Source organism: Chironomus tepperi, unplaced genomic scaffold (genome assembly GCF_022539635.2).
Source record: "Chironomus tepperi strain 1889 unplaced genomic scaffold, CSIRO-AGI_Ctep_v1 contig_88, whole genome shotgun sequence".
NCBI classification, from domain to species: Eukaryota; Metazoa; Arthropoda; class Insecta; order Diptera; family Chironomidae; genus Chironomus; species Chironomus tepperi.
Window position 1 is genome coordinate 320,723 of NW_027226210.1, and position 21,067 is coordinate 341,789.

At 34.7% G+C, this 21,067-nt stretch overlaps 1 protein-coding gene across 1 annotated transcript; it reads left to right on the top strand.

Annotated features, from left to right (window-relative positions):
• Nucleotides 1-2,198: 2,198 nt before the first annotated feature.
• On the top strand, nucleotides 2,199-9,341 carry LOC139086750 (arylsulfatase B-like). Its single transcript, XM_070635333.1, has 4 exons — nucleotides 2,199-2,678; nucleotides 7,163-7,311; nucleotides 7,538-8,249; nucleotides 8,631-9,341. Exons 1-4 carry the CDS (start codon nucleotides 2,199-2,201, stop codon nucleotides 9,339-9,341), a joined length of 2,052 nt encoding a protein of 683 aa, XP_070491434.1.
• Nucleotides 9,342-21,067: the final 11,726 nt, after the last annotated feature.

A 21,067-nucleotide genomic window follows, 5' to 3' on the forward strand; every position in this document is an offset into this window, starting at 1 on the left:
TGTGCGTTCCAGGTAGCTGATTTGAGCTATTCTAGTTTAAATAAAGTTCAAATTTTAATCCTCTTTAGTATTAAACATAAATACAGAGTATCACAATAGAATACACAACTCTCTAACAATTGATGTCATAAAATCAGCCTGATCTAGTCATAAACATTCATTAATAAATATAACGCAGTATCTAAATTACAAAAATGCAATTCATAAAGCAAATTTCAATCACCATAGAGCTTGTCGACAACACAAAAAGCTCATTTCAATGGAATTTTTGAAAGCTTTTTTCATATTTAGTTCCAATTGAATGGCTGTAAAGTTCTGAATTTGCATTGAAAAATTCCAAAAAACCTTACATAACTAAATTAATATGAAAATATCTTTTGATATTTGGATTATTATCATTGCCTGCATAATACTACAAGCTTTATGTCACAAAGCTGATTTATCAAGGATTATTTTAATTCCAAAATATTCAAAGTTATCAAAATTTATATGTGATGTTGTCAAAGACACAATCTGGAAGGATCGACAAGTCAACACAGTTTCCATGGCTATCTTTGACAACAACTTTGAGTTTATTCTGGTCGATAATATTTTAAAATGCATACCTAACAGATTAACAGTTACTGTTATGGATTTTAGAATTGAACAACATGAATTTGAGTATGTGGGTAGAAAGGCATCGATTGTGATTATGATTGCGGATGAAATTGATGTGGTAAGGAAGTTGGGATCATGAATTAGGTATTGATACTGGATCAATTATCAAATCATCGACAATCATCGGGTATTGAGGACAGAGTTGGCAGGACTTTGGAAGTCTTGGCTCTTAAAGTTCAAAAAGTTGCCTCAACGGAAGTCCGGACTCCAATGATGGAGCTTCTATAATGAAGCTCTTTCAACTCTGACTGAGTATTTAGCAGAGCTTGAAGTCAACCTTTGAAAATTTGAGTAGATTTGTTGCTCTGACATTGACTATGATCATGCTGTATTTTTCCCGTGACGCTGTTGTATTTTTCACCTTACTGCTATGTCCCGACCACTCTGCTAATAATAAGACTAGAGTTGAAAGGACTTTAGGGGGTCTGGACTCCAAAAATTCATTTCAGGCCTGCATTGTAGTCCTGACTCCATTTTTTTTATAGAGTCCAGACTCCAGTAGAAGTGCCTCCACCTTGGAGCCCTTCCAACTCTGAACCAGACCCTAAAAACTAATTTTTACTAATTAACAGTCCGAATTCAAGAGAATCATATCCAGTCAGTATTTTTCATCAGTTTTGAACCATATGGCTAAGTTTCTGATTGTCACATCAAACAGAAATAGTGAAGTAGGACATTTTACATCCACATACTTTCCTCAAGTTAGCATCTTCAACTTTGCCTTATTATATCAGGAAAATCAAGCAGTTTTCGTTAAAATTTCAAATCATTTTATTAACTCTTCTAGTATCCTGAATATAACATCATTAACTTCCACTAAAAAGAATCCATTTAAAGGAATATCCAAAAAACTATTCCCAGACAAGCTTCAGAACCTCAATGGCTACACTTACAACATTATCTACCATCATCGAATGTCTTACGCACATTATGTCTACATTAAAGCTAAACTAATTGCCAAGAATCGATATTTTTTCGAGTCAGTCGCGAAGCTTCAAAATGCATCAATTAAATACAATCTTATTGAGACAAGTGACCAGCAAACTATTCAGGAAGCTATGAACAACTTGATTCTTGACCATAAAATGGATGTAACATTGAGTGAATCAAAGTGGTGCTCCAAAAATGCATCAATGGTAAGCACATACGATGAAACTGCTGTCTGTACAATGGTTCCAAATAGTTTGAAGCTTGAAATTGCTGGAATTAAGTTGTTTGATTTGACAAAGCATCATGCACGAAAAGTGATGGTAGTCTTGCTGATATCAAGTTCGTTGGTGATATGGTGGATGTACAGGAACCGCGGTGCTGTTGATTCTCCAGGCAGAATATTTTTTGTCTACTTTTCTCACTTAACTGGACATCACATAAGCATTGATAGAAATAATCGTCGGATATTGATGATCATGCTGTATTGTATCCTGTTCATGATGATATTCCTTAGGAGCTTCTACGAATGTCACATAACGTCTGTAGCCATTGATGGAAAATATGAAATACAATTTGAAAGCATTGAGGATATACTGCAATATGAAAAAATAATGTTTTCCGTCGATTCTAGTATTAATGATTTTTTGAAGGATTTCGAGGAATACCAGGAACAACTTAAAAGAGGTTCATTGCTTATATCACAGCAATATGGACATTCTATTGAGAAGCTTGATGAATTTACTGCTGGAAAAATCATTTTTGTCCAATGTGACTATGTGGATCATTATGTCCGTTCATCGACAGCTGTGACGCATTATGTCCTGCCACAACGATTCTACGTACGGTTCTTAAAACTTGATGTCCCACTGTTGAGTCCATTTACTCAACGAATCCAGGACATGATGAATTATGCATTTGATTCAGGATTAATGAAGAAATGGGAGACAATGTACCTTACTGAGCTATTTGGTATTAAAAATGGTGACTTAAAGCTACATGAAGAGAAGCATGAGCACGGACAGTTCATTACATACACAGAGCTTAGAAATCCATTTAGATCTATATTTGGATTCTATTTAGTGTCAATTTTAGTATTTCTTTGTGAAATATTTTGGACTAGCTGTCTTAAGAGAATGTCATGGACAATAGTGTTGAGAATTTTTAGGTGCAGACAGTTGAAATGGGAAATAGAGGGGAGAATGGAGAGAATGTGGGAATTTTTGAGACCACGAGGTATGATGAATGTTCGGAGGGTTAAGGTTCGGCCTGCAACTGTATGAGTTTGAGTTATCATTAAGGTGCATCACCAAAAAAGCATGTAAATTTTGTGTTTAACAAGATTTCCAGCTACAAATTTTTTTGTCCCATAAAAATGACCCAAAAACATCGGTTTGGCCAGTAATAAGCACCTGTATGTCGCCAAACACTCCTGGAAATGTTATGAACTGTATATCATGTGAGCTTTCGGTTCTAGCTTACCACCAAGGTGTGCCGCGACATTCAGGTTGCCCACCACTGCTTTAAGCAGTACAACGATGTAGCGCAACTGACAAAACTTGAGAGCTTTTGTCCTTGCGTCTTAATTCAATCTCAGTGGAAATAGTTTCTGTGCATAAAAACGCTGATATGCTTCGTACTGCTTGTAGCCCAATCTATTGGCAAGATATCTACAGTAGATGGACGTTACACATGCTAACATAATTTGAGTCGCTCGGGTATGATTAGTTTCAAACCTTTTTCTCCTCCATATATACCTGAGGACGTATTCAAAGGGAAAGGGGTAGATTGACACAGTTGCATGGCCCAGGGTATACTAATGCAATGATCCTAGCCTCCGTTTTTATATCGCAAATGACCAGAAACAGCGAAAGACCAACCAAATCCGACTGGATTTTCCAAGGGGTAGGTTGGCACTTTTGTCTAAAATCTCTATATAACCATGCATCTCTCCCTCAATTTTTTAGTTTTACTATTCATACAAAACAATTGCACACACTCTGAGTATATCCCTTCAAGCTATATGCCTAGTTTGTTCAAATTTTCAATTCAAAAACTCAACAATCTGCTCCAAAAGTCTCTAACAATCACTCTCTGATAAATCAATTTATATGAAAAATGTTGAAATATATTCAATAACTGATCGCATAAAGCCACAATAAAGCACAATATATATTCAAGAATTTGAACTTGATTTATTGTTTTTTATTTCACAATTTTTCGCCATTAGCTTTAGAGCCATTTGCAGCCGTTGTTTCAAATTTTTTCAAGCCAATATAATTTATTTCCACAAAAATAGATACTGAATGTTGGGAAGCAAAAAAATTAATATCGGATGAGAGCTGTGCTGACTGCATGCTGTTGATGTTTCTCTATAAATGATGATTTAATGATTCAATTTCCGGGAATATTTTTTTGTTTTTATTTAGAGCAAGCCACAAGCCTCAATAAAATTTCTAAAAATTCATTCTTCGATAAAGACACAAAAAAATATTTTTTTATAGCCAGTAAGTCTCATAATTTTCAATTTATGGACGTCCACAATGCAAAGAACATTATGAAATCGATGTGATTTTATTTCTCATAAAATACACCCCAAAATCTCTTTTAAAATTGAAGATTTTTTGGGGCGGGTACGAAAAAATAAATATTTAAAAACAATAAATTTCTATCAACGTGATTTAAGCTTTTATGAATATTTTATGTACATTTTTATGTGGTGTATGATGGAGAAGAGGAAAATATATGTTTTAAAAAATCTTTGTGAAAACCAATATTTGGGGGGTGTATTTAGTTTAATTTTAAGTTGAATTCTATTCAAATATTTTTTTCTTAATTTTTTAAAAAATAAAAAATTTTTCTAAATTTCTTAACAATTTTTAAAATTCTTTTTTTTACCTAAATTGTTATTTAATATTAAGAATTTTTAGAAATTTAAATTTTTTAAATTTTAAAATTTTTCATATTTTTCTTTATTTTTTACAATTTTTAAATTTTTTGAATTTTGATAATTTTTGATTTTCTTAAAATTTAAAATTTAAAATTTTTAGTCTTTTTTGAGCTTTTTTTTAAATTATTAAATTTCAACAGTTTTTATTTCTTTTAAAATATTATAGTTTTTATTTTTTTTTTTAAATTTCAACAATTCTTTAATTCTGAATTTTTAAATTTTTGTTTCAATTTTAGAATTTAGAACTTTAATTTTAAAACTTTTTTAAATTTTAAGCATTTTTAATCTTATTTTAAATTTCTTAAAATTTTTCTTTTCAAATATCAACAATTTTTAGAAATTTAATTTCCAAAACTTTTAATAATATTCTTAAGTTCCTGCTTAAGTTTTAACAATTTTTTATTTTTTTTTTAATTTTAATTTTTAAATTTTCACACTTTTTAGAATTTTCACAATTTTTAAATTTTCACAATTTTTATTTAGGTATTAGTTTAAAATTTTAAAATTTCAAAATCCTAAATATTAATTTTTAAAAACATTTACAATTTTTCCCCCAAAAATCCAAAAACATTTCCACCCCTAAATTTCACAAGAAACAAGTAAAACCACCAAGAAAATACAGCTTCATTCACAATTTTTTTTATTATACATTTTATTTATTTTTATGTCGATAATGTTAAAATATGAAAATTTCCCAGCACCAATTTTATGCTCATTCAATGAACAAAGACGTCCTTAAAAATATCAAAAAGACAATTTTCACATCCAATTGATTTTCTTTTATTCATGTTTAACAAATTTATGAGACTTTATGCCTCAAATAAATGAGATTAAATATGTGTGTGTGGCTGGAAATGGAACCAAATGACTATAAAAAATATTTTCTGGCTTTTAATTCTCCCTTTTTGTGCCGTCCATAATCTCTTTTGAATCACTCCTAATTAATCAAACTATATTTAGTTTGTGTGTCATTGAGGATTGAATGGCGCCTTTGTTTATGGCATTTTTTCTCATTTTGTGGATTAAAACTTATGTGGTATCGGATTACAATGACATAAATAATGTCGAAAAGTTTTTTTGGTGAGATGGAGACAGACATCAAATGGTTTGAAAGCTTTTAGGGAGATTAATTTAAGCTTTTATAATGTGTAGCTGTTTATTTTGATGAGATTTGATCCTGATTTGATTTGAAAGTGGGGAAGGTCAATGGATTTTGTGGCGATTTTTGAGGAGTTACTTCTTGAGAGTCACATATGAAGAAAATGGTGGCATAAGGCCTGCTGTCGATAGAGATAGTGTCACACTTGAAATTGGTAATTGGCAAGTGGTAGCCAGTGATAGAGCCAGCTTCAGGAACCGACTGAGGAAGGCCATGGATCACACTTGATCTGTTCGACCAGCGAAGTAAGTAAGTAAGTAAAAGAGGTTTAATTGAGCTTCAAATGCTCCCTTTTTGGGGGCCATCTTCATTTGTGCTGCTTGAGCTTAATAAGGCGGTTTCTTAATCTTTCACAACACTTATAAAGTCGGTTCCGGATCAGAAAATCAGGTTACGGTGACAGCATTGCTCACTTACTTCTTACTTCCTTGGCGAAGGCGCACGGGGGGCCCATTGCCGCATTTAGAATTCGTCGAAAGCTGGATCTGTCTTTAGATAACTTAAGCTAATTTCTAATTCCCAGCAATTTTGCACCGTTGCTCAACAGCAATTCAATGAACGGTGACAGCACTGCACCAACTAATTGCCAGCCAGTTGTAGTTTCGAATCAATCGATCGGTGATCTGGTGCCGGAATTTCATTTATGCAGTGTTCATTTATTAAGAGAGGACTCGAACCCAAACCTTGAAAGGATATCATCTTACTTCTAGTCGAGTATATTGACCATTCTGTCACATAACTAGTTAAGTCACTTTGAGCATTATTCAGATATATTGAGATCCTTAATAATAATAATGCAATAGAGTTCCAGACTGCAAATGAGTTTCAAGGGACCGAAGTTTGTTACACCAGTTTGTTTTGAATACACAAAAGAAAAGACAAAAAATGCAAACTGGATGGAAGTGCAATTCTTCTTATTTAACCGATTTCTTCAATATCTCGTATTTCAATGAACAGTGATTCATAAAATCAAACAAACTCTACAAAATACAGCACAAAGAACTTGATCCTACCTTTACTTCAAACAGCACCACATCCTATCTCTCAAACATCACAATCAAAACCTCCATTAAACGACTCAAAAAAAGATTGAAAAAAAAAAGTAAAATTACTTTAAGTATATTTTATACAGCCTCATATCTTTACTGATAACAATCTTTATGGCACGCCTTATAACGTATGTGGGTTAAATGTGAATAACCCGAAATATAAAAAAAAAGTCTATCCAAGATCTAAAAAGATTCATTCACACATCAACATTTTTCATTCGTTTCAAATGGGTATTCAGTGGAAATAAAAAAGATCTAAGATGTCTATCTTGTATCTTCATTATTTCCTATAAAAAGATGTTGTAGTGGGCTTTTATCGTTCAGTGCTTTGCGGCTAGCTTTAATATATACTTTAAAATGGATTTTTCGTACGTGATTTCAATTATTGTGAAAATTTTGGCATTTATTGGATTTTATCAGACAAAAAATGAATTGGACCGGAGGAGGAAGAATGTGATTATTATTATGGCTGATGACATGGGATACAATGACGTTAGTTATCGTGGAAATACTGAAATTCCGACTTATAATATTGATGCATTGGCATTTAATGGGGTCGTGCTTAATAAGTGAGTAAAATTGAAATTTTTACATGCAGAACCTGACCTCAAGATCTGAATCCAATGGATGGAACAGAGTGTAGCTGTCTCAAAACCGACCGTTAATTTTTTCAAAAAAAAATAATTTTTGTAAAAATTTAAATTTTTTTTAACCGTTACGACAGTCAAATGTCAAAAACCTCGAAATTGAGACGGCCACACTCTGGGATGTCCATTCCAAAAATCTCAATTTCAGCTTCAAGACCCCACCCATGTGCACCCCAAGTCGAAGTGCTTTTATGACTGGAAAGTACCCTCACAAGCTTGGCATGCATGATCATGTCATTGTGTCAGACGAACCTTGGGGATTAAGTCCAAAAGAGAAAATAATTCCACAATACTTCAAAGAAGCTGGTTATGTCACACGACTAGTCGGTAAATGGCATTTAGGTCATTTCCAGCAGCAATATACACCAACCAGGCGGTACTTTGATTCCTTTTTTGGATATCTGACAGGTGTTATTGACTATTTTGATCATACAAATGACGGAACGAATTCATCGACTGGACTTGATTTTCGTAGGAATCTCAATATAGACAGAACATCCACAGGACAGTATGCGACAGATTTATTCACAGAAGAGGCTGTACAGCTGATAAAAAACCACAATAAATCAAAACCACTCTACCTTCAATTAAATCACTTGGCACCACACAGTGGAAGCAGATTGGATCGTCCGATGAATGTTAAGCCTGAAATCCTCTCAAAATTCACATACATTGAAGATCCAGTTCGACGAAATTTGTCAGCAATGATTTATGAGCTTGATAAGAGTGTGGGTGAGGTCATTCATGCATTAAAGGATAACGATATGTTGGATGATTCTATCATTATTTTTTACAATGACAACGGATGTCCGACTTATGGACATTTTGGTACACATTGTTCGAATTATCCATTGAGAGGGGTAAGGATTAAAATCGAGTGTATTTTGTGTGTGGGATTTGATTCCTGAAACTAAAATGATATTGATTGACAGTTAGGAGAAGGATTAGAGCTTTATATGGCTTATGTAGATATCTCGGTCTGGTTCTTGGAAAGCATGCGATGTAGAAATGGCTGAAAATTCGGTTCTAGCACAGCTTGACTCAAGGTTCAGTCCAGATTCAATGAAGTCTAGCTTCTGACCAGAGTCAAGTCGGCTTGAGGTCAAATATTCGGCATTTCCACATCATGTGCTTTCCATGTGCTCTTTTTTCCAAAAAGGATGGCCAAGCCACCCCCTGAATACGCCCCTAACTCAGTCAGATTGCTTATGAATGTCCAATACATACCAATTTAATTCCAGCAAAAGACAACAGCATTTGAAGGTGGAACCAGAACAAATGCCATAATTTACTCAAATGATCTCCCAAAAGGAACCGTCCGCAATCAAATGATCCATGTCAGTGACTTGTTGCCAACATTAGATACCCTCACCGGTGCCAACTTCAAATATCCAACACAAATTGATGGAATCGATCAAACTAAAATCCTAAAAGATGAAAACATAGAAGCTTTAAGGAATGAATTATTCACTATTGACAATCAAGGTTATGCATCGTATATTTATAACAATAAAAAGATTCTCATAGGAACAAAGTTTGATGGGATATATGATACACATTTGGGAGCAAATATAAACAGAGACATCAATTCCAACAACTACAATGAGAATGTCGTCAATTCTGTTGCCGGAAAAGCTTTCGATTTAAAGCTAGATCAACAGAAAATAAATCATTTTAGGAATAATGTACAGATTAACTGCACAAGCGCAGAAATGAAAAATTCATGTAATTTAGTGAAAGCTCCATGTCTCTTTGATCTTAGTGTTAATCCATGCGAAGAAAATAATTTAGCTGATACAGAACTTGAATTGTTGATAAAAATGAAGGCGAGATTTGATATTCAAATGACATTTGTGGTTGACAGTCGTAAAGAGCCGTCAGATCCACTGGCTGATCCAAAGTTTCATGATTATACGTGGACATGGTGGCAGGATGATAGGAATGTAGATTGATGGGGATGTTGATGTTAAAGGATGCTTTAAGGGATTGACTAGATGTAGTGCGTCTTAAAAATTGGCAATTTAGGGTTATGGTTTCAAAATAAGTAAGAATTTGGATTGCAACAGTACCTTTGGGGTCGTTCACAAATGACATCCTTTAAATCCAGTCCCAACATCACATTCCTATATTGAGCCAATTCTGTACATATCCCTTCCTCCTCTCCTTCTTCCCATATAAGTGAACGACCCCTTACTCCAGTGGTGGACAACCTTTTGTCTTTCATGGCCCACCTTTTTAGTAACCCTCGACCGATACCGCCATCAGCATAAGGTTCATGGCATTTCCAAAATAAATTGGTGTCACACTAATGTGCCACGACACACAGGTTGCCCATCACTGCCTTACTGTTGCTGTGGTCAGTGACAATTTTACCTTAAATTGCCTTACATTAAGCTTCCAAGAATTAATTAAATCGCATTGAAATTCACACAGAAATAATCTCTAATTTTAAGTATCCATTACATCATGTCCTTGCCTTGGTCTTTGCTAATCTGATTCCAAGAACAGCATTCTCGGATAGGATGTAGGAGGCAGTAATAAATTGTTTAAATTAATTCTTGGAATCAGGAAGCAATTAATCATTCAAAAACGTTTATTTCTTCGGATTCTATTCCTTAATTCATTGCAATTTCGTATGCTGTAAATTGTAAATTAAAATTGTTCAAGTAGGCTTTCATGGTTTCCCGGTTCCGTTGACGTGAAAGCTTATTTTAATGAGAAAAAAAGGCATTAAATGTGATTCAATTTCATTAGCAAATCTCTAGGGATGGAGAAAAATCCTTGAGATGTTCTTTGATAAAATTTACTGCTGACAACCTTTGAAATACAGCACATTCAGTGTGGTTTTTAGACAAATATTTCAAGAAAATTGTTAAGAAAATTGAGTTCTTTGTTACTTTATTTTATTTAAATAACATTCTTAATTAATGTCGTAGCTATTTTATTTGAACTCAAACATTCCACAAGTAGGTCAACGTGTTGGAATAGATATTGTCAGCTATATCGTTGAGTATGTGTGTTGGAATTTGTGTCTTAGTTCAATACAATCAGCTGTACAATGCAGACTCTATAGAAATATAGAATTGTCCAAACTATGTGCCGCGGCAGAATAGAGTGCCGTTGAAATTCTATGAAAATAGTATGAACTATAAGCCATACAATCTCGGTCGTGGCTTAACACTAAGGTTTGTCATTGCACTAAACAGTTTTGACAGCACTGGTATTGAATAAGAATGTTTAAGTGAGTATTGTGTCACTCTCTCTAGTAGACCCCGACAGTTCAGTAGGTAAGAACACTTGACATATACCTAAGAGGACGTGAATTCGAATCCAACATGAACTGTGCTGGGTTCGAGTCCCACTCGAGTATTTCATGTAAATAAGAGTCCATGGGTCTGAGTCCCATTCGGGTAATGTTGTAAAAAAGTTGTACTAGACATAGGTAAAAAGCCTAAGAGATATGCAACTCCAGTACTTAAGCACAAGTTCCATTTACGTTGGAACATACGCTACAAAGTCAGCTGTTGAACATTATTCATTGAACATTATTCAACAGCTGTTGAATATTAGTTGTAGAGTTTCTCAAAAATTCTAGACTACCAGAGAAGTATCGGTCTTGGCATCAAAAGCCCGTGTTACTTAGATGTAGTAAGGATCCGATGAACAATTGACGGCAGTTAGCTAAATCATCTGATTTGACTTGAAAATCTTCTCAAAAATACAAAACTTCCTCCATAAATCTCAAAATTTCCATGCCAAACCTCCATACTGCATCTCCAAATCAATTAAAATCTCACAATACACACACTTGATATTGCTAAACACATTAAACAGATTTGAGCACTTTAATGAATTAATGTCTTTCATGCTCGCTCAAATTTACTCCAATTTCTCCTTAACCTAAATCAAATGAAGAAGCCACAAATCAAATTAACAAGCACATTGCATGTTTAACAAAACAACAATAAATAAAAAGTATTTCAATAGTAAGCTATTTTGACTCCCTAGTGCTAGTTGTTTATAGATCACCTCATGTCATGACATGTGCTTACATTTTGTTCATCTTGTAAAGCACACGATGGCAGTAAACAAACGAATATTTAATAAAGTAAGAGAAAGGAATAAGAAAAAGTTACGAAAAATGATGTTTGTACTAGTTGAATGGATGAATAAAAACTGTGGAAAGAAAGAAAAGCAGCGGACGGAAGCGAAAAACCCTCGTCAAGTTGTGTCTCTTTTTTTGATAATTTTGGTTCCTTATTTCCATTTTTTTCCTCATCTAGAGATTATTAATAAGCAATATAATATTTTTTTATTTAAGGCTCATTTAGTTATTCTGAAAATGAGTTTGGTGGATAATTTCGAGGAATTTTGCTTTTGAGAAGCTTTTCCAAGAATTGGAGCTTTTTGATGAATTTAATTATTTTGATCGGAGAATCATCTCTTTTTTAAGGAAGTCATTAGAGTTTATTTACGTGAAATCGTAAGCTTTAGTTGTACATAGTATGTATCTAGACCAGAGTGACACCAATTAAGTTGAATACGCTACATCATCCATATGGACGACTAATTTAAGTGGCTTCAATCTTGAGGTAATAAATGAGGGTAGGCGGAGCCTTTAAATTTCCATGGCGGATCCTGTGTTGCTCAAAAGACTATTCAAGAGTTGCTTTTCCACTCTCGTGATCCATTTCCATCCAAACAATCTTAGATTTAGATATAATTTCTATGAACTTCCTTCCTACAAGAATATTATGCCCAAGAATTTTGATGATGAATTTCAGTGCTGTCTAGCAAAGGTCATGGCACTTGTGGATAATTGGTATCCCAAATGACCCAGAACTTGGGTTTGGCAGCAAGCCTGCATTTCCTGTATTGAATGTTTGTTTAAAGCTGTAGGCAATTAAGTCCCTGAAAGTTATATTAAGACTCTAGAGCAGGACCATATTCCCACTAAACCAGAGTTTTTGCATTCACCAGTCATCAGGCCAGTAAAAAGTTAGGTTTGAACCATCTTAAAGCCAATCTGAACTTACATAGACTAGCTCATAGCTCGACTGGGACTTGACCGGCACTTGACCAGCCCAACAAAGCTCCTGACACACAACTAAGCCACCATGTTGACGTCATAGCATTGAAACGGCTGTTTTTGGCCTATTTTGTCAACAATAAATGCAAGACAGTCAAAACATCCCCAAACCAAGCAACAAAAGCTCATCGAAAATTCCGATTTCTCGTTATTCAATTTTTCGCTTACGCATTCCAGTCAATGTGTTGTTTTCGGGGTCGTATTCCATTCCTCCACAAAACACACAAAAATTGCGTAAATTTGCTGCTTTTTTTCTCATTTAAGCTCCTACAAGAAAATGACACATATTTAGTCGTGACAACACCTATAATGAAATTACTGGTTGCGGAGATATTTTTTTACAAAACGGCTTGAGTAGGAGGAAGCTAATAAGCCTCCTTCAACATCGTGTTATGTTTCTCACTTTCGGTGGAGAAATAGGCGTACAGCATCAAGCGGCAATTAATAAATTACTGACAAATCTCATTAACTTACCATGGCTTATGGCTTGAATAAGTACTTGTATAAATAAACATTAGTCAAACTTTATGCTATTTCATTGTCTACAACATCCTACGATATTTCAATCTCTCGTTACATAACTAGCTTAAAATTTTTTGAAGGATGTATTTAATGAAATTTTATTGGAATTTTACGAGGATTTTGAGGTAAATGAGATTGTTACTTATTATTAGGCATGGTTGGGCAATTTTGAAAATTGAACGTTATTTTTTGAATTGAAATATGTGAATTTTTAAAAATTAAATGACTGTTGGGATTTCAAATTCAAACAATACGTTACAAATATTAAATGAGTATTTTGCAACTGATTTCTAATCGTTTTTAACATTTATGCCAATAGTATTTTCGAATACAACTACGAATCTTTTGATTCGGATTTTCGAATTTTCGAACATAATTTCGAATTTTCGGACTCAATTTCGAATAGTTTGAGCCCAATTTTAAGTTTTTAAACCCAATTTTGAATTTTCGAACTCAATTTCGAATCCTTCGAATCCAATTTCGAATTTTCGAACTCAATTTCAAATTTTCGAATCTAACTTCGAATTCTTCAAATCAACTTTCGAAACTTCGAATCAAGTTTCGAATCCTTCAAATCCGAATTTCAAACCAAGTTTCAATTTTTTGAATCTAATTTCGAATTTTTGAACTCAATCTCAAAATTTCGAACTCAATTTTGAATTTTCGAACAAAATTTCGAATTTTCATATTCAATTTCGAATCTTATTTAATAGAAATATCGCAAACATCATCACTAATACCAAAAATTCAGTGTCTTAAACTTAATTGGATTATCATTGACATGAGGATTCTGGCATTCTTGTTTTTACCTCGTTTTTCTTATTAATTAATAAGGTATTAATGAAAGTAGCTCAGAATAGAAACTAAGAGTGGGATAATGTTTATGTGAAGCACAAATAGACTTTTGAGAGGAATAAGTTGATGTGAAAGTTTCAAATTTGATTAAATTCATGTGTTGTTGATTTAATTAGGAATCAAAGCTTGATGATTATTAGGAGAGATTGTTGTGAAAGTGAAGATGCTGAGGATGTAGGCAGAGCAAGGATTATGATTCTTTTGCAAAATTTAAACGCAGATTCGGAATTTTTTTATCGAAAAATCACAGCAAATTGAGTTTTGAGTGAAAATTGGAATGAGAGGGATGCACAACCTTGTTGGCTGCGCATCTGCAAGAGCCATCACCCCCTCATGCAAATCATTCATAATCAACCCATACCACATGAATCACTTCCAACGGTCAAAATTTTTTTTATAATCTATCAAAAAATCTCAAATATGGATCTAACCTACATAAAAAATCCCCAAAAGTATATCATATTATGATACTTATCATATAAATATACAAACAATGATAATTTTCCCAACAATAATGTATGCTCGAAGGATGTAAAGGCATGGCAAGTTTAAAACGTTAAATGTGAAATATGAGAAATTCGTTTACCAAAATAATGCTGTGTGTATCATGAGACAACATATATAAAATAAAAAAAGCTTAAACAAAAACAACAGAATGGAAATATAAAATCCAATATTTGATTTGATGAGGGTCTCCCCCATACCATACCCAATTCCTTAACTTAAAAAAAAGGTTTATTAAAATTTTTTCATACATAAATATACACAAAAATAACAGTTTTTCAACCCCATCTGCGCCATCTTATTATTTGTGTCATTTCTCATTACACAAACTTAAATGTATGTGAATACGAGAAACACACAATAAGCCCTATGGAATGTCTCATACTTTATAGTTGTTTTTGTGTACTTCAAGTCCCAAATGAATTTATAAGAGTAAAAAGTAAAAGGAGAAGATGAAGAAGAAGAAGAAGTCTTTAGTTTATGAGATAAGGAATGTTTATGATGTTTGACGAGGTTGATTGGGGTCGTTCAGCTATGACGTCACGAACTATTCTCGACTTTTTGACTCCCTTTACCTTCCCTCCTTCATTCCTTTTCTTTTCTTTCACTGGTCGCACAGATCGGACCTCCCACAGGGGTCTCCTGAAGCTGGGCTCTATCGTTGGCTTCCACTTGCCAATTTCCGATATCCAGCGCAGTACTATCCCCTCCTCTTACGCAACAAAATCTCTATTCATTGTTTTAGGCTTAACAATAAATCAACTCCCCTCCTGTAGGGCCCCTTAGAGGGGATGAGATATAGTTATGGTAAGTCACACCCTACTCCCCCATCCTGTACCCCGGTTAACTCCAGGATAATCAAAAACTCGATTTTCCACGTTACCTAACAATTCCACAATCCCCCATTAGTGAGAAAGCAAAATTATGAAGAATAAGCAGGTACGCAGTATGGATATAAATTTACAATAATAATATCAGAATCCTTATAAACACAACAAACGTGATGGTATACAGGAAATGAAAAGCAATTTCTTGGAATTTGTTATTACTTCTGTTTCCGAAGTTTGCTTGACTTTTTTTGTTGAACTTTGTAAATTTAAGGACTAAACTTTCTTTTTGAAATGATTGAGCTTGCTTTTTGTTCTGTATTTTTTTTTGATGAAAGAAAAATTAATTTTAGGCTGTTTGTTTACTACGAATGGACAAAGTTTTGAGTTTTGAGAATAAGAGGAGGAAGTGTAGGTCAATGAGTCATAGAGTTGGACATAATTTAAGCATGTTTGTGAGAGTTTATGGTGTCTTTTGTGATGAATATGCAATTTTTGGATGAGGTTTTGAGTTTGGATGATTTTAGGTACAAATAGGAAGTAAGGGATTCAACTTTGATATCGACTGACAAAGCAGCACCACAGCAATACCCTAATATTCAGCAATTTCTTGGTTATTGTTCATTTTTGTCATGAAAAACCCAATAAATTTGAGGAATTTAGTTCAAAAACAAGGGAATTAACCCAAATACTTCCCCTCTGAATACATCAGTGACTATCCGTTTGTAACTCAGCTCCCTGAATGTCTCATCCACCTCAATGTCTCAACCAACCAACTCTGCTTCCTTGATAAACCTCTACCAAAACATTGTATTGTATTACAAAACAATCTTCACACATTCGTGCTACTCTAATTCTCAAACGATAAAGTTTTCTTTTTGATCCAACAGGAAATCCAATTCAAAATCTTATTAGCTTAACAAAAATCGCGTCAACAAATCCAACGAAATATAAAAGTGTGACCCGAGCGACGCATTCCATGATGGTGTTAGGGAGCCTTTTGAGGCGGTGCTTTAACATATTTTTGACTTAAATGTCCCCGAAAGTGGTAAGCAGAGCTCAATGCTGACTCAATTCCATACAGAGTTTGAGTCGACTTCGAGCTCTAACTGCAACAGTGCAGAAAAGGGGAAAGATTAGTCTCTAGTCTAACGTGTGTCTGCCCTGAAGTCGGATTTCATCCTATCAGACCCCTGACAGAGTCGCGTGGATTATGTGCCTTGACAGGTAAAGAGCATGCTTTCATGGTACCGAGAAGGCATTGCAGTACGATGTGAGCATATTATTTGTCTGTTAGGGATGGCCAATGAACTTTCCAGGAAGGATGCCATACCAATCTTATTATGTCTCTCGGATGTAATTCCTTTAAAAAAGTATTCAAAGTTATGTCATGTTCTCTCCTATGCATGCACGTGTGCTCCTCACATCTCTTTAAGATTGTCAATTTATTGATATTAACAAGATCCTTTGATAAGCTTAAGAGGCAAAGCTTTCCGTAAATCCCACAAAAAAAAGAAGCAAAACAGCAAAAAATATTTGTGGGAATGAAAACGGAACTGCACATTCCCCTCACACCACATCCTTCAGTCATTCAAAAATATGAATATGTCCCATGAAAATGACACAAAAGGAAATAATGTAAGGCACATAGCACATCATGACTTGCCTATCCATCCCTTATTTGATCCCATCTCATTCTATTATAATCTTTATGGACATCCAAGTACATATCTTAAGATGAAGATCTTGATGAGCCTCTTTATGGACATATCCATAAGATATATCCATAAATGTTCCTTTTTCTTGTCTCTTTTGTTTCCCTTTTTTGTTCTAATCACTAATTTTATGGACCTTATAATAAATTTAATAATTTATCAGATTATTAATTTGAATTGATGAAAAGGATGTTTGATGTGTGTACGGAGTGGGGCTGCATGGCAGGGATGTAACTAGGAATTACAGCATGATAGCTAGAGCAGGAGTGGACAACCTGGGTGCCACGACACACTAGTTTGAACCTAATGACGTGTGAGATTTCCATTAAAACTTACCACCAAGCTGTGCCGGCCGCGAATAAAAAAGGTTGTGCACCACTGCGTCAGCACAACGCAACATCGCTGTGTCAAAAGACAACCTTAATGTCTCATAACTTTTGATTTTTAAGCAAAATTTTCCACCACAGATGTGAATCTAATCCAAAAATACGTTACAAAACCCCCAAGAAGAATATAATGACGGTACAATAAATGTGTATATCCAATGGACCCGAAAAAAAAGGGAAAAAAAAACTCAAAGAAGAAAAAGTATGGACATTGAAAAGGCAGCATGCTCAGAAATTATATCTATTGAAGATGCAATAAGTATCTTGTTGTGTAAGCAGTGACTTGAGGATTTTCAATTTTAGCTATGTAGCTATGCTACATTGATGTTCTTGGTAGTGCTGTAAACGAAATAAGAGAAATCTTATTTTGCTAATAAAAATTTATGCTGTCATAATGCGCCCTTTTTTTGTGCTTATGTTACAGCACCAAAAAATATCCCTTTTCAATACCCATTTCAAGTCAATGTTCTTTTAGTCGTTCTCGAGTTCTTTATTTACTCATTCCTTATTTTTCATTCTATGTCTTTTGGTCATCGTTAATTTTTCAACAGAGTGAGGTGGACGTTGGATGGAAATGAGTGTCCAATTTGTCGTGAATGGACTGAGCCGAACAATTTGTCGTGAATGGACCGAGTGGCACAATGTGACGAGCTGCATAATTTGTCATAAAGATGGATCGATGGGACACATCAGGTGTCTAGGTGCCGTCAGGACAACTTTTAGTACTGAAGTCTGTTCACTTATTAAGTTGAATATCGAATTTTTGACCCTCGATGGCGTCCAAAGAAGAAGCATCCTTCTATGAGCTTTTGGATTTGGTACTGGAAATTGGCAAGAGGAAGCCAACGATAAGGCTAGTTTCAGACGGAACCTGAGAGAGGTCATGAATTGCAATTGAGCTGTCCGGGCAGCGAAGTAAGTAAGTAAGAGCATTACGTTATAGCTGAACGGCCTCTTAATATTAATGTGGCGACTCGGCAATGTCGTGAAGCAGTCGTGGGCAATCTGTGTGCCGCGGGACACTAGTGTGTCTATTAAACTTGTGTGAAATGCCTTGAGCAATGTACCATGTACTGCTTCATTCAAGGCTCGCCACGAAAATTTGCCACGGAAAATTTAAGGTTGCCCACCACTGCGTTGAGCTGTTCGGGTTAATTGCCCTTTAAATTCTCCTTTAATCATCTCAGTCTAATCACTAAAATCAACAAACTATTACATAATACCAAAGCTAATTGAGGCTAGCTACATCCATCAATATTTCATCATCTCAACTACCATCAGCCATCACAAAATGCGCCTTAATTATTCATTTACCCAACTACTTTCCTCTTCTAATTTCCATCCAAAGTTATTCCTCACTAAGTACGGTTGTACCGTGCATACATCTTATTTTCTCCTATTCAATGCTAGGCAAAAAAAAAAAAAAGGTATCAATTTTATTTCATTCTAGCCAAACACCAGCAACAGCAACAGTAAGCAATACGATTGAATAAAATACGGGGGTTGAATTGAGTGTGAGTGACGATAACATGAGGCTGTATATGGGAATATCCATACAGTGTGTGAGAAAAAAAAAATATAGGATGTGCCTCATGGCTATAACAACATGGAGAGGATGTAGTAGATCCAGCAACCCCTTATGAATTATTCAATGTGCACAAAATAGTAAATGAGAAAGACATGATGTAATAATATAATATTCTATGAGCTCTTGTACTCATTGAATTTTCATTTTTTTCTCTGTCTCATTCCACTTCCTTTCCATCCTTCTCCAACCCATTTTCATAGTTCGATTGAGTGTTTTGGAGTAGTTGAGATTCGTCGAGATGTACATATACATTTATTGACTCAAATAAGAAGGGAATGGAGATAGTGGTGCCATTAGGAAATGTTGAGTGCGAGACATAAGGGCGACTGTACTTAAAGTTTACAATTTTTTTTTTATTTTGGTTGCTATTTTTTTGGAGGAAGGAAATGCTGAGTTTTGTGGCTGTTATTTCGTGCTGGCTATTAAGAATGGGAATTGTAATTAAATTTATATGAAAATGTAGTAACTATCGGCCTGTTTCACTAAAGTGGATTATCCTCGATTTCGGATTATCCACTTCAGTTTTTTGGAAATATCTCAAGAAATTTAAGAGTTGTAATATTTTTGTTTTAAGCTTATAATAATGTGATCCAGCCGTGACAATTCCATATATTTTGAATTTTGTTGGTTCTCAAGATGTATTAATTATTCAATTTTTCAGTCAGATCTAGTAGATTAACCGGAATCATTGCGATAAATTTGTCAAAAATTGACAACCCAAAATTTAGAATATACGAAAATATAGGTGTAAGTGTCCTCTAAAAGTATCACATAGGATATCTTTGAAAGCTCTTAAAATGTTGGAGATATTTCCAAAAAACTGAAGTGGATAATCCGAAATCGAGGATAATCCACTTTAGTGAAACAGGCCGTATATTCTGTCCTGTAAAAAAATGCAGAGAGCTAAGCTCAGCTGTATTGAGCTAAGCTCAGCCGAGTCGAGCTAAGCTCAGCTCTGGACGAGTCAAGCTGAGCCAAACCAAGTCGAGCCGAACCGAACAGAGTCGAGTCTAATTTTACCGACAACAGCCGAGTCGATTCGTGCCGAGACTAGGCGAGTTAAACCGAACAGAGCTGAGTCGGGTCAATTCGAGCAAAATCGAAACATATCAAGTCGAATCTAGCCAAACCGAGTCGAATTGAGTAGAATCGAGCTGAGCCATGCCAAGTCGAGCTGGCCTAAGCCAAGTCGAGCTGATCCAAGCCAACTCAAGCTGACCCAAGCCAAGTCAAGCTGACCCAAGTCGAGCCGAACTGACCCAAGCCAAGTCGAGCTGAGCCAAACCGAATAGAGTCGAGTCGAGTCAAGTTGAAACGAGACGAGCAGTGCTCAGTCAAGATTAGCTTAACCAAGTCAAGCAGAATCGAGTCGAGCATAGTTGGGTTGAGTCGAGCTGAGCCGAGTCAAAACGAGCCAAACTAAGTCGAGCTATGCCAAGTCGAGCTGAGCCAAACCAATTCAAGTCAAGCCAAGCCAAGCATTACCTTTCAACAACGCTCCAAGCATTCAACCTAGTCAACTCTATCAACTCATTCCGCTGTACTTTCATTAAAGATGGAAATTTATTTGAGTACTCAATGATTGCTATTCGTATTACAGCGATAAAAATTCTCAATCTATTCTCAACTGATTACATAAAGTTGATTTCTTAAGTATTTAAGTGTGATTTTTAGTAGCACTCGATATAATTTAATTCCCATAGTAAATGCGCCATCTATCATGTTGCTATAAAAGTGTCAAGCAATTTAATTTAATTATTCTCTATAAAATTAAAAGGAGGTGACTAGTGGATGGAGTAAAAAAGGGACGGCAAAACAATTTTAAGAGAAGAAAAAAATTAATGGAACCAAAAAAGGGAAGAATTTTCTGCCAAAAGTTCCTTTTTCCCATGAAATGCCATGTCAAAAACTGAAAATAAATATATTTATGTAAAGCATGCCAATGTAGATTGTGTGCGTGATAATGTTTTAATAGTAATAAAATTTTATGGAAATTTCTCATGGCAATTCTTATTTTTTAATACTTTATAATAACTTTTACTCTATTGTGACTGTCCATATCATAAATATTGAGTAAATATTGAAGTTTATGATGAGGGTATGAGGGCGAAAATGGTTATCAAATATTGACAAAGATGGACGTTACTTTTTTTTATGCATTCATACTATATATGATGATTATTATTTGATCG